Source organism: Mugil cephalus, chromosome 7, assembly GCF_022458985.1.
Source record: "Mugil cephalus isolate CIBA_MC_2020 chromosome 7, CIBA_Mcephalus_1.1, whole genome shotgun sequence".
Taxonomy (NCBI): Eukaryota; Metazoa; Chordata; class Actinopteri; order Mugiliformes; family Mugilidae; genus Mugil; species Mugil cephalus.
In genome coordinates, this window is record NC_061776.1 from 22,300,018 (window position 1) to 22,315,289 (window position 15,272).

The window sequence follows — 15,272 nt, forward strand, 5'->3', positions numbered from 1 at the left end:
CATTAACAAATACTCCCGTTTGAGCATCACAGCTGTTTGTTGGGTGCAGACTCTTTTTTTTTTTTTCTAATCGTTTTTAATGGCTGTAATCCTCCACATCCACCGGGTTTCCTTCCTCTTTTTGGGCGCTGTGCTCAATTGGGTGTGAAGGAGTGTTAATGTGTCTGTCATGTCGTGTTTGGGAGGAAGAGGGAGCAGCATGATGTAGGGAAACAGTAATGGCTTTCAAGGGACCTGGGCCCTCGCAGACGTACGGAGAGAAGTTATGACCGCACATAAAGGCTTACTGTAAAAGCACAGAGAGGTTTGCAGCAGTGGATTGGGCTGAAAAGGTCCCAGGAGCGCAGGCATTTATTTTAGTGTGGTGAGATTATCGACAAGAAAGGTGATGGTACACATCGCAAGGGCAGGGGTGCGTCCGCTGACATGTCCGCATGTGTTTTGGTGACCAAAAAATGTCCAAACACAGACTGTCAGGTTAACAAGTGGCGCTAGTGCCAGACTTGAAGCCCGAACTCTGCCCAAGCGTGGCAGTATAATTTCATCACACCAAAGAGAATCTGCAGGCACCCTCTGAGATCATAACGATGCCATTAAAGACACTGGAGCGATCCAATGAAAACCCACCGTTTTATGCTCCCCACTTCAAACATTACGCAGAAGCATGATGTCAATTGGTCCCGGACAATTTGGCTCGACCGTGTGACTGTCTTTTTGAAGTATGCGAAAATAAATACGACATTCATAACTTTTAAACAACCAACACGGTAAAGCACATGCTGAAAGTATATGGGAGTTAATTATACAAACCTGAGGAAGGAAGGGAGAAGGGGTTTGTAGTTCATTACCGAGTGCTATAAATTGGAGGAGCCATCCGCTGACTCGCGTTTGCTGATACTGACACATTAAAGCCAGACCCTTCAACTGCCGAGACAGAAAGTTTCCACTTGCAAATAGAAAGGTTAATTCATTAGTGATAAAAAAGCATCATAATGAGTCCTTTTAACCAAGCTTTCATCTCCTACCTGCTAAATGCTCCTCTGCGTTTACAAGCTAGATCCTACTTTGTCATTTTGCTGTTTGGGTTTCTATAAATAGTAGACTGAATACAGAAATGAGACACATGGAATTGTCTTAAATCGACGTGAAATGGTTACGGTAAATCCAAACCTATGAGCCCAACATGCAACAATGCTGACGTTATCTGAAAAGCCCTTGTGCGTATGTAATTGTTACCTAATTAAAAGTGTCTTGTGTTTAGCAGAATCATGTGACAGTGGTGTTATGAATTCGCTTACACCAAATAATAATGCTAAAAATAACATCTGAAGATCAGTTCCTCCAGCGCACACGTTGGCCTGGAGTTTGTGAACTTGCAAGACACATACACGCAGACAGGAGTGGCAAACTATCCAAACAAACCAAGATATATGTCCCACCGCTGTGTTTTTTTTTACGGGTCTCCTGGCTGCAGAAGGTAGGTGTGTTCCTGGCTAATATCAACAGTCTAGCTGCTGAACATATCACCGAGGAACAGGAGTAAATGGTGTGTGATAGCATGTAGTGCTCTCCGACCGCCGCCGAGGAATGTGAGCGAGGAATTTACTGCACCTAGCGGAGATGCCTCTGGTCCATGTGTTTTTCAGCTTCGAAGCCACTGAAACCCAACCTCCTCGCTGATAGCGCCGAATGAGCCTTTTAATACATCGAACAAGTGCTACTTGGATCTCGGCTCTAATTTGAGCTGAGATTGCAGCCAGCGCAAAACGATTTTTATCACAAATGTTTTCTTAAGGAAAATTAACTTATTATTCTGCATGGCAAAGTCATTACTGCACATCCAAACAGACTTACATAAGAGTGTTTGGATGTCAAGAGGAAAAACGTACGTGGATGACAGCTAAAATTGAACCACTTGGAATTCTGGGCTCAGAGCCCGCATGTTGTCATCTAGTTACACTAATGATGATGCTAAGCTTCAGTCAGACCGAGTTTTTATAATTGTTCGCAGTCTCTGTTACTCCAAAATAGAGACAAAAACAGTGACACGTATGTGCATTGCCGCTGCTGCTGCTGCTCACTAGGCAGGCAATTCACAGTTATGACATGATATAGGATTAGAAAGGTAAGGATTAATGCCATTTTCTTGTGTTTGTGTTGTCCTCGTGGTGGGCCAATTTGTATTGAAATCTGTCCTAAAACAGCGTGATTTTCTGCTCAGGACGAGGCACAGTTCAGCGGTTTTGCCGATTATTAGCAAACATGTAATTTCACCCATAAATTTCCATAATCCTTTGGTCAAACATTTTTTATTATTTGCTGACACGATTTTTGCTAAAAACCGCAAGAATCGTGTGCCTCATGTAGGAAATATGAGAGCACGCTGAACGGCTTAATGCACCAGACAAAATTTCACTTGTAAATCTAATGACCACTTTTGCTGATAGTCTTTCGTGTGCAATATTTTTTCATATCATGGAGTGCTGCTACTGCTGCTGCCGCTGCTGCTTTCCAAGGTTTTTTCTCACTGGGCTCTCCAGAGGGAGGTGATTGGACGGCGGGAGAGCCAATAGGCGGTGCAGCAACAGGTTATTTGAACTCTCCTCACACAGCTCGGCTTAACCAGACTACATCATCTGAGTTTTCAAACATTATTCTCTCTTAAGAAAGTCTGTCATCGTCCGTTACCGTGGGTACCCAACAAGAAGAGCAAGGGACACCTTTTAACCCCTTTTTTTTTAACTTGTACGTCGAGTCTCTTAAGAATGGGAATCTACTACTCGCATTTACATCTGGGACTTTACTAATGCACCTGTTGACTGAGGGAAATTCTACGTGTTTAAGAATGAACAAAGTTGCCGTGATGAAGTCTGATACTCTGCTTCATTTGGACGACTGCAGGAGAGCAGACGAGAGGAGCAGACTGAACTTTGCAGACTTACCTCAGACGAGTTTAACAGACGGACACAACACAGACCTGTTGCGATGCCAGGAGACCTCGGAAAACAGCTCCGCCGTGAAGTACAGAAGATACGGGTATGACTTTTTGTTGTCTGTGTTGGAAATATGTAATGGATCGCAGCTAAATCATCAACATGTATGCAACATAATGCTGTAGCCAGATTATTGTATCATGTCTAGACATAGAGGCTATGCGTGACATTGAGTAAGCTCAAACGTTCTGATTAGAGACATGCAGAAGTGGCTGACAGAAACTACTGGATGTCCTGCTTGATGTATCAAAAGTACAGACTGAGCAGAGCAGAGTTTAGGTGAACGTGGTGAACACACTGGTTCTGACTCCTTCAGGTCTCGCCTGACGGGTGTCAAAGTTCGTCACAAGAGACAGGTGCTGCAGGACATGGCCCGGCCACTGAAGCACTGGCTGTACAAACACCGGGACAACCCCTACCCCACCAAGACTGAGAAGGTCCTGCTGGCCCTGGGCTCGCACATGACGCTAGTGCAGGTGAGATGAGGTCACGCGAGACAGAACAAAAACCTGTTCACGTTGAATTTGAGTCTCGAGACAGGCAGTGTTGTCCTCAACCCCAGTCTGCATCTGCACAGGTTTCCAACTGGTTCGCGAATGCCAGGCGAAGGCTGAAGAACACAGTGAGGCAACCAGACCTGAGCTGGGCCCTGAGGATCAAGCTGTACAACAAATACATCCAGGGAAACGCTGAGAGGCTGAGCGTGTGCAGTGATGACGCCGACTCAGATGGTAGCTGCCTATCATTCATCTCCCTCTTTGTCAGCAAAAGCCCAAAGCTTGGATTTAGATCTGCTTCCCTGCGCATTGAAACTGCCTTATCAATCATGCTTTGTGAACATCTCATCTGTTCTTAGTCACTGTTCTGTTTCCATTCTTCCAGACGAGGAGTGTCCCTCTCAGACACATGTCAGCCAGTCAAACTTTGGCAGGTCGTCCTCCCTCAAGAAACAGGGCAGTGTCCTCGCCATGGCCGACTGCGCCAACAGTGACGACAGTGCCTCCCCTCCGTCCAAGTACAAGAGCAGCTTGCTGAATCGCTACCTGAACGACACCCTCCGGCACATGATGGCGGCAAAGGCCGATGGCGTTGCCCCCGCCTGCAAGAGGAGGAGCCACTCCGAGTCGTTCAGCTCCAACGAATGCGATCGAGATGCAGTTTCTCCGGCATCGTCCTATGAAACTGAGGCCAACTTTGTCTACCGCATGGGTGAGAGATGTTAGGTTTTGTCTGAAGCAATTCTTATTTTAGAGGAATCTGCCACTCATGTCAATAAACAGGCAATCAGGGACAGTATAATAGTACTAACATAATATAATCTTATCATTCCTTCCAAACCTTTGATAACTGAGGCAATCAAATATGATGTAGGAAGTAAACAAAGACAAATGATGACACCCCCTGTGTAGAGGAATCATTAAAGTGTCTTCCTTGTTAATTGTAGATTTATGCTGAATGTGAGGCAAAATGACAGTTTAACTACCCTGTTTCCCCTCAGTTCGCTTTTAACAGACCACAGTGTATAGTAAAATAAAAACAGAACAGACAGAAACTTCCACATGGCTCCTCAGAGCTCCCCGACGTTAATAAATCTCTGGCATTCCACCGAAAGTCAGAAGCTCTGTAAGATTCAATTATGAAGTTACAGCAAAACTGGGAGGGAGTTTGACACCTGGGTGCCCTTCCAGACCTATAGGGAGCACAGCGCACCGACAAGCCTCAAATCCGCTAAGGCACAGGAGCCAAAGCCTCTACAAACATTACTAATAAAGACTCATGCAGACATTGAAATCCCTTAAAATTGGACGGAGCTCGCGCTGGCTGCCACTGCACACCGCAAATATCATTTCCATATACTAGCATGTGCCATTTGTTCCGCTTCAGCTTCCACGGTGGAAATGTCCAGTCCAGTCTCAAGGACAATTACAGAATGTCTGAGACTTTATTCTTCCCAGGGTGAGAAGTGGAAACCTCAGCCAAATGTAGAAGTGGAGCAGTCTGTCAGTAAAAGAGGACCTCTCGTAGAGTGACTGTCCGAGCTGCCACTCAGTATGAGACAACACAGAGCAAGATCACAAATATTCATGTGGCTTTTCCAGTCACTGTAGCTTTGCTCCATCTACTCGTGTGTGCTTTGGCTTCTCTCAAGTTCCTACTCAGAACCAATCCATATTCAAATTATATTAATTATAAGAGTTGTGAAAAGATTTTTGAATCGAGTTCTACTCTTTAGCACTCCTGAATTAAACAAGACATACTTCAAGTTCCTGCTTTGGTCTTTTGAAACTTGTTTCCTGGCAGGTAATAAGTCCTGGTTCTAGTCTGAAGTGAAGTTTTTTAAAGGATATATTTAAAATCATAATCTTCATGCAAGAAATTTAATTGGTAACTACTGCGTTTGGAGCACACTTCATATTGTATACCTACATTATTGTGTTGACCTAGTGTTTCAACACATATAGAGAAAAAAAAAATCCCCCCGTACGTAATTGGAGAGTGCCTATCGCCTCACAAAGCCCACCCAAAAATGATGGCCTAGCAGACCTTTGCCAGAACATAATGCGTTCCTAATGGAGACACTCCAGACCAACTTTCCCCCACAAAACTTTACAGGCCCGCTTCCATTAAAGACATAATTTTAGACATATTTTAATTAGTGGCAACATGAATTCAACAACTCCAGGGTTCTCGTTTACCTCAGTTCTTTTATATAGGAATGGTCTGACCACTTACTTGTTTTTGCGCTAAACATCAAGCTAGCATCAGGAGCCACTTAGCCTAGCTGGCCTGGTTTGTATAAATTTGACAAAATGCACCAACCCACACTTTTAAAGTTAGCTAGTTAACACTTATTTCTTGCAACTTATAACTACTACAAACAACAACAACAACAAAAACGGTGTATTTATTTTTTTTTTCAATGAGTTTTTCCTCTTATCCTCAAATAAAACAAGTGACACAGTGAGAGTCAAACATGCCAGACTAGCTGTTCCCCTCCATTCCCAGTCTTAATGCTAAGCTAAGCTAACCCACTGGGAGAGATTCATATTCACTTCATGTTTACTGTACAGGCATAAGAGAAGTGTCAGTTTTCTTGATTTTTATTTCCCAAAATGTTACTGTTACTTGAGATCACATTTTTTATTGAAATTTTGGGTCTTTCATAAAGCCAATAAGGGCGGTTCTATTGAGATGTCGGTATGAACCTTTAAAAGATCCCTGTTGGATACATTAAGAGTGTTTGTGACCCACTACGGCTCCTCTGTGAAGGTGAAGTGGAAATTCAAGCTGCCAGATTCATGACAGGCACTAACACCGTTAACACATCTATACCTTGGAGACATCTATAACAGTCACTGAGGTTCAAGAGATTTACCTGTAAATGATGCCACTACACAGTGTCTTACACAGAAACCTAAAATCATTTCCCACAGGCAGTTAAAGTCTAATGGAGGAGAATTAAACAGTCATGTTACACATTACTGTACAGGAATGTTTACATTATATAAAGTGGTACTCGCATCAAGTCCAATATTTCCCTTACAAAGACTGGAGAGCTGTAAATGTGACGGGAATCATGTTTTATTGGACACAGAGCGCTCAAAAAAACATATCTAGACAAAACGCCTCATTGCATTTTCCAACCATTTGACTTCAAATGAAAACATGCATGCAGCGAGGGGAGTCTAGTGTTCGCACATACATCCGCACTGAAGAAAAAGATGTATGAGTACCAGTATAGATCCCAGTGGCTCACCAGTAAGGTCAACTCAGAAATGCTGACTTGGAGCATGATAATATGGGAGAGCGTCAAAGATTTAAATTACAATGTTGACATTTTTTTTTTTTTTTACTGTCAAGGGGGGATGTGCTCACTAAAATACCTATAAGATTTCAAAAAAATCATGAATGAATAGGCTATATCTATTTTGTTTAGTCAGTGCAGACACCACATTAAATGCTTAGTTAAGCTAGCCTTTAGCATGCTTTAGCTCATTATGTGATGTACAGACATGAGAGAGTCATGGTTCTCTTCCTCTAACTCTGCAGCAAAGCAAATAATTGTGCTTCTCAATATGACAAACTGTTCCTTGTTTGGAAATACTGAACATGAAATTAGAAGTACACTGGAGCAAACTGTAATAATAAAAATTAAGAAAGCAGTGTCAAATTACTGCTTGTAAAATGTAGCTGAAAATTATCTCTGCTGCACACTTGAGACTCACCAGAGGTAAAACAAAGCTTTCTCTTGGTAATAAATACATCAGAAGTACCGAAGTAGTTTCTCGGCGAGCCAAGACTAAAGAGAAATGCTGAGGGACGTTCGGTAGCAAAAAAAGCATAAAACAGCGAAATGATTTACTATCAACAAGTAGTTGCCTTTGGCTGCAGCATGCATAAAGAAATCAGAGACGGGGATGTTTCAGACTGTTAGCATTCAAAGCCTGTGTTTCACAGCAGGCCTCTAATTTCCCTGTCTATTGCTCTTGGAAAAAAAATCGATTTTGACCAGCTTCTATCAGCTCCAATGAAAAAAAAAGAGGCCATATTCCAAAGCTGAAGTGGAAAATATGTTCTACGTACAATGCACGCTTATGCACAGGCCACAAACTGAAATTGTGCAAGCAATATAATATTACTCCAAGGTTTTTTTTTTTTTAATATTCCTGCTCCCGAAATACCCAGACAGTTCAGCTATTATTCACGGGATTGTGAGCACAACTGACCCTTGCTACCCTGGAATATAGCAGGGGACTAAAGTATTCATTCATCAGACTCTTCCCTGCCTGTTGGTGGCTGAAAGCAGCACTCAGGGATTCATCAAGAAGAATATTTTATGCAAGTGCCAGCAAAGCTTTGGAAATCTGAAAAACACAGCGCCTGTCTTCATGACGGAATACAGATATCAAACTTTTCCCTCTGAGAAGCTCAAGACAGGCTCTGTGTTGCATTTGTTTTGGCGCAGGCAGACTGATGCGTCTCACAGAGTCCAACGTCTCGGCGCATTAAGGCACATCCAGAGACGTGCTGGACAAGTCCGCACAGAAATGCACAAACGCAACGCGTGCTTATATTCTGTACAATCACTCATGAGTCCACAGGTAATTGCTCACACACATGCGGCAAATTAAAATCATCTGGACGAGAAAGATATTTATCGCCAGCACACGATGACGTGGCCTCGTCCAAACACCGACTGTCTCGTGAAGATCCTGTTTGCAATTTGGCTGCTGTCATTTAAACACCGTCACGGCATACTTCATTAAGTCGTCTTCTTCTCTTTTGCAGATACGGTGGACTACACTTCGACGAAATGTGACAGGTAGGTGATAATTATTCGTCAACCCACAATCAAACCAGCTGTTTGCACTTTTCAACTTGAAAAGTGATACACTTCTTAGAATCTCTCGTGGTAGTTGTTACTGAAATTGAACCATCGCCTCTAAGTCATCCATATCATTCTGGCTTCACATCAAGAGGGGACGTCCATTAAAATACGGCTCTGAGTTTCATAGGCACGAGGATATTCAGTGACCCGTCTCTGACAGAGCTTTTTCTTTTTCATTCATATATTCACAGGGGCCGACAGCAGATCCGAGGTCCGCAGAGGCGAGACGTCCAGGGCTGGAGGGAGATCCACGCCGCTGTGGCTCTGACCAACTTGGCCCAGGGGCAGAGCTGCGCCTCAGGGCAGAGCAGTGCAACGGTGCCCGGTGGTGCCACAGGGCAGAGCTGCCCCAGAGAGCCCTTCTCCGTAATGAGGGCCGCGTATACAGACAGTGTGTGTGCTGCAGGCCTGCGGCCGAGCTGCGCCACGGGGCCCGCTCTGACTAGCCGCATTATCCAGAAATCCTCGCATATCTCTGAGGTCCAGACTGTCAAAGTCGCCCTGGCAAACAGCGTGTAGGCATTAAACACATTGTTCCATATAGGAATACCAGATGCCTAAGTGCCTCGTAATATACACCATGTACAGCCTCCAAGACCATTGTTTTTTTTTTAATGTCGATAAACTTAAACGTTGTCCATCTTTTTTTTTTTTTTTTTTACTTTGTAAAATGGAAACACTAACCTAACACAGTTGAAAATTGTCTGCTATTTTTTCGAATGTTTTCCTATTGCTCTCTGATGCAGTAAGTTATATTAACTTCCAAGAGACTGGATCGTCATCCAATGCTAAAATCTGACAGCAGCTATTTGAATAAAACCCAATGTGAAACCTTGTGACCAGCCATTGCTTTAAATCACTGCTCTGCCGCGGCCTAGACTGCATTTAGTGGTAGTTTTCATGTGTGCAGACGTAGGTCATGCAGTTTCATTAGATCCTTTTCAAATGGCATTTTAAAAGGTTGTAATGCGGGCAGAAGCGTGGCGTGTTGAACCGAGCGCAAAGATTATAGGAAGCGTCAGCCAGTTAAAGGATTCAGTGACAGTTCAACGTGAGCGGTTTTTTAATATTTTACCCGACCACATCCCAGTTTCCTGATACAAATTTAAAGCAGCTATAATAAAAACTTCCATAATGACAATGGATGAAATAACTGTATGTAATGTGAGTGAAGTAGTTGCAATTGCAGTGAACCAACAGATACTAATCTAACATCTTGGAGGCTGCCCCGTGCTTTTTGGCACTTCAAAGTACTCTTTAACTCACTGTTTTTGTCTTTATGGTGCGCAGCTTTAACAATGTTATTCAGTTTCACCACTCTCATGGTGTTGTTTTTGACCACAAGGTGCTGTTTCTTATTCCAAAATAAAGCAGCCCTGTTTTTGCTATGAGAGCCAGCTTGGTGGAGACCCAAAGTGAGCTAGAAGGAGAGTGACCGTCGCTGCCTTCCAGATGGACCTCGTGAGCGTGTGTGTGTGTGTGTCAACATCAGCTGCAAGAGGTGACAACATCGCTGCCAGGCAACGGTGGGCGTACAGATGCCGCAGAGGCTAACAGTTCAGCTTAGCATGCCAACGAGTAACTTAACACGGGAAATGCAGGGGCATGATGGGAGGATGAGGCTGTGGGAAATGTCACCAGTTTCCTTGTATTTAAAGTATTAAAATATTGCAAAGAACACTCTATATGACTAAATTATAATATATTAACACACTATCCACTCCCAAGATGTGAATACAATGGACGGGGCCCTTAAGGCACATTTGAAAACCATAAACACAACCACATTTGAAGACAGCATCATACATATATTTAACAACCAGCAGAAAAAAATGACCAAGCCCTGGTTTGGTCTGTTTTCTTGTTTTATTTTTTTAATTATTTAATTTTTTTTGTGCGCAGAGAATATTTTCAGTCTTGCGTGTACAACAGGCTAGTCATTAACCAAGTATTTCGGAAAGATCGCGTCACCAACTGCAGACCTGCTTTTGATTAGGTCGGCTTTTTACGTGACAGCTCTCAAATGACAATCTGACTCCGTGATCTTGAGGTTGTCATTTATTTCAGTTTGAAACAATTCAAACATGAATTGACCATTACTCTGGCAAATGTCTTTTCGATATTAAGGCAGATATCAGATTAACATATTATTGTGTATGGATGAAACATACGCACAGCAAAAAGCAACAGGAAAAAAGATCAGAGGGGGAAGGGGGACATGGTTTTAAAGATGAAAACAGCAACAAACAGCAACAAAACACCAAATCCGTAATATACTGAAGATGGGAAAGGATGACACCTTTGGGAATGTTCTTATACTGTAATGTGCCAGAAATGCCTTCAGGAATCCAAGGAAACATGAAATGGAGCACACTAGACAGAAACTTGCTAAATAAATGGGAGAAAGGAGATTACAGGATCAGGCTGAGGCTACTTACTTGCCACTAATTGTCACTTCACCAGAGTAGAAGAAAAGAGTAAAAGAGTAAAACAGCATATTTTACTGCAAGAGCTCTCGATACTGTAAACCTTATACTTGTCGCTCTGGAAGTTACGGCCCAGATCACACATGCAAAGACTAAGTTAGGTTCGGTTGCAGAAATTCTTAAAGACAACAATGAAGTGTGTTCAGAGGGATGAACGCGGCGTATTAGTTCATTTGAAAGCATCCGTATCATCATGAAGACAGAATTAGATGGAAATGACAATCAAATGAACATCAGCTGGGTTAGAACAGTGAAAAGAAAGAGCCATCAGTAACGATTCACTGTCAATTGTCTTCTTTGGGAGAACTCACAGTGTTGTGGTGTGCAATGCAAACACAACCTGCATTAAACTTGGTATGAGATGGAAGCTATTGCACACAAAGTTCCTTCTGCCTCGATGGTATGTATTTAATAAAGACTGCTGTGTATAGTTGAATGTTTTGTACTACGTAGGAATTGACGTTTACAGCCAGTGAAAGCACAGGGACATGCTTTTGCCTATGAGACACTGATTGAGGAGACTTCAATATCACTCACACAAATTTTTCGAGTCAAATTCGACAGTCTGTCTACTATAACCTACAAATTGGTTAAAGTTGTAAGTGCTACGCTAGTAACCTGATGTCTTAATGCACGGCCGAACCACCGTTGCCAACACCATAAATGCAAACCATACATGTGCTCACATGACATACGGCATGGTTACATTGATTTAAAACACAACATTTCCTTAGACAGGAGGCTCTGATTTTTTCTCTACGTTTTAACCAGAAAGTAGTGACATGTGATAGCTGATGGTTGAAAAGGAAATGTGCAAACAGCAATGTCAGCTTTACCGACAGTACTACCCCAACAACGGAGTTTTTCTAAAAGTACTCATCGCCTTCTTGCTCTTTTTTCTCTCTCATCTTCTAAGTATCTGGTCCAGGGTCATTCGTATCTGGTTGGTGCCTTTTCGTTTTGTCCATTTTTCAGGGTATGGAGCAGTATCCTCCGCACGCCCCGGCCCTGGCCTGCTCCTGTTCCCCAAGCCGGAGCTTCTGACCCTGGTTTTCACTCTCCCAAAGGCCTGGAGTCTGGAGGATCTTCTCCACTAGTTCCTCAAAGGCACACTGGACACCATCTTTGGTTTTTGCACTGGCCTCTGTATGAAATGAGATCAGTAAATAACTAAATGAGCACTATTCGAAAAGAAACAACTCCAACGGCACAATGTTAAACATTGTTTTACAATACTGATAACTATTTTAAAAATATCTACGAATTAAGAAAAATTACATTAAGAATGAAATGACTTCAGTGAAGTTGCAGGAGACATCCAGTGGGATGAAGACATCCTCACGGAGGATTAAATCTACAACATTTTCTTGCCCAGCCCTTTCCAAAAGCCCTTAAATTAGCCTTTCTAAAATGGAAACTCCACAGAAACGCTAACCTAATTTCCCAGCGAGTGGCAGATTGGACATGAGAATCAGGAACACGTGCTGACATGGATTCGATAAATGAAAGCCTGCTAGATTTTAATCGCCTCTGGAGGGGCCACGTCTTCCAGTGCAGCTTTGACAGTAGACACTGAAAAATGCCAGGGCAGTATAAACATTGCGACTAATCTAAACTCAATGTATGACTTACTCAATGATGTCTCCAACTAGGCAATCACAGAAGTGACTTTTGAGTAGAGCACGGTGAGTCTTAATGGCTTAAAGTTCCATTTTATGGCTCTGTTGCTATAAATGACCATGACCGAGCAAATCTGATTTTGCACTTACACAGATACTTACCAATAAAAAGCATTGAGTGTTTCCTAGCGAATTTCAGTCCCTCATTTCTGTCCACTTCACGGTCGTCCTGAGGAACAAAGGAATATTCAATGCAATTTGCTCCATGTGGAATACACGTGGTAAAGGATTAAGTGTTTAAGCGAGATGAATGCACAGCATAACACTGGTAAAACTATTTTCTGGAACAAAGAAAAGCACAAACAGCATGGGAGCCAGGGTTCACAATAAAATGACGAAGTCTTGCAGCCAGCAAAAAGATTTTGAAAAGTGACTTCTGCAGTGACTCACCTTATCAATTTTATTCCCAACCAGCATTTTTACAATGTCGTTGCGTGTTGTGTAGGTTTCCAGTTCGTTCAGCCAGTTTTCGAGCTTCGTAAATGTGTCACGCTTTGTGACATCATATACTGAAAAAAAGAAGAGAGAAGGAGTTAGAGAGAATAACAACATCCTCTGAACGCTGATAGAAATATAAATGCTGTTGTTTAGTAGATGTGGACTTAAAGTTTTAGATATTCAGCTTGTGTCTTTATCCAAAATTAACTCGTAGAATCACACATTACATTAAGCTGCAGTGTTCAGTAGGAAGACACATTATTTAAAGGCAGGTTGTGAATGCAGACAGAAAAATGAACACAGGACCAGATGAATTATGCATCTCTGTCTATCAACTCTTTACCAAGTATGACTCCCTGTGCACCGCGGTAGTAGCTGGGCGTCAGGGTACGAAACCGTTCCTGTCCAGCTGTGTCCTATGAAAATAAAGACAGCGAAAGATTCTGTGATGCCAAACTTTTAAGGCCAGACGTCGCTGACGCCAACTCACGGCATCCAACATTACAGAGTCCACAGTTTGTTCTTAATGAGTTTGCAAGGACTACGCCACACTGAAGTGGCCTGAAAAATCAAGCTAGAATAGAAATGCATTGCCAATAAGTATATATATATATATATATATCGATAAGTAATATATAATTATTTTATTCCAAACAGGTAAACACAGAAGCAATATCAGCCTCACAGATACTTTCCTATTCCTTGTGAACTTTTTTGCGTATTTGCAACATATTCTTGTTGAGATCAAAGATAAACCATATCAACTCTAAAGGTTTAGTGTTTAACTGACGTACTCATTGTGTATGGCAGGATTTCACTGGAGAGTGATACACTTTTTCCTTCATGACATGATGTGTGTTTATTTTTTTAGCTATGCCCTGCATTTTTGGCTGTCCAATGTCGCCATCTTGTGGACAAAGCCTTCACTCCACCATGTTTTTTCCAGAAAGATATACCGTAAACAAAGACAAAAATACTTTACTCTTACCCATATGGCGAGCTTTGCGTTATTGCCATCAATTGCGAGTGTCTTTACTTTGAAATCCACACCTAATCATTAATGGGAGACAGAAAGTGAGAGATTTAGTTTCAGTAACATGTTTGAACTTAAAAACAGTTTCCGTACGTCTGTTCATAAGTGTGTGTGTGTGTGTGCGTGTACGTGAGTGTCAAACCTATTGTGGCTGACTGCTCTGGATCAAAAGTGTCCTCTGTGAACCTCAGGAGGAGACTGGCAGGGGAAATAAAGATAGCATGGAAATGAGCAGGGCATACAGTACAAAAGGCTATTGTGAGCTAGCTGGCTGGCTTTAAAACCAGTTTCCTGCCCAGAGGATCACAACAAGTGTACACTTCTAATGAAATGGTGATGACTGTGAAGTGGAGCACACTTTCACGTTAAGATATTGTAGAGCAAATAAAAAACAACAGTAAAAAGTTTTTACAGCTGTGCATTTAATGCTGGCTTTAGTAAGGCACCAAAAATGCCACTTGAACCACAGTGGTAGAAGACAGCAACAACATTTACCAGCTAGCCATAGCAGCTGCTGCTGCTGGTAACGCTACACTTACGTAACGAGAAGAATGTCAACACTCACACCAAAGCTAGCTAAGGGGCTCGCTACAAACACACACAAACCTAGACTTCCCGACGCCGCTTTCGCCAATTATCAGCAGTTTCAGTGTCGTCAGCACGTCTTCGTCCATGTTCCACAGGAGCTAGTTGTATTTTCAACAGAAAGCGCTACGAGCTGTACGTGTTTGACTAGTTTTAGATTAGCAGGCGGCTATCGGCTCCGATGACACACAGCCCGCTGTTTGCCCAACTTCCGCCCAATCTGCGACACCTGACGTCACCGGGGGGGTCACGAGGCTCATACAACATTTAAACACATTATTATTATATTCTAACGGTAATTTACGTTGTTCGATATTTTTGTACCAATATAATACATTGTAATATTAAAATGACGGGAATGTGGAAAATTAATAATATAATATAGAACATAATAAGTCATTTGAGGACTATTTTAAACTACCATTAACTTAACTTAAGTTCGCTAATTGAACCCTGCATAGACAGATGCACATACTCACCTAATTCACGTAATTAATGGAAATTTATTCAACAAGTTAGATCCACTAAATGTCCACAAATATGTTTAAATATTTGTTTCAATTTCATGTGAGCATTCACAGAGCACGAGGGGATCTCCTCATCTTCAGAAGGGTAAAGTGATGGACCGCGAATCCTGTTTTCTGAAACTAGTGATCATTGTTGGTGTTA

At 42.3% G+C, this 15,272-nt stretch overlaps 2 protein-coding genes across 2 annotated transcripts; one reads left to right on the plus strand and one right to left on the minus strand.

The window, feature by feature from the left end:
• The first annotated feature begins 2,567 nt into the window (after nt 1-2,567).
• LOC125010696 (homeobox protein Mohawk-like) lies at nt 2,568-10,571 on the plus strand. The gene is made up of 6 exons (XM_047589451.1): nt 2,568-3,036; nt 3,310-3,469; nt 3,571-3,724; nt 3,876-4,202; nt 8,283-8,316; nt 8,574-10,571. The coding sequence occupies exons 1-6, from the start codon at nt 2,807-2,809 to the stop codon at nt 8,899-8,901; spliced, it is 1,233 nt and encodes a 410-aa protein (XP_047445407.1). The 5' UTR covers nt 2,568-2,806; the 3' UTR covers nt 8,902-10,571.
• LOC125010697 (ras-related protein Rab-18-B) lies at nt 10,426-14,834 on the minus strand. Its single transcript, XM_047589452.1, has 7 exons — nt 14,625-14,834; nt 14,161-14,216; nt 13,974-14,035; nt 13,329-13,401; nt 12,938-13,056; nt 12,650-12,716; nt 10,426-12,012 (listed from the first exon to the last, which is right to left on the minus strand). Exons 1-7 carry the CDS (start codon nt 14,690-14,692, stop codon nt 11,840-11,842), a joined length of 618 nt encoding a protein of 205 aa, XP_047445408.1. The 5' UTR covers nt 14,693-14,834; the 3' UTR covers nt 10,426-11,839.
• Nucleotides 14,835-15,272: the final 438 nt, after the last annotated feature.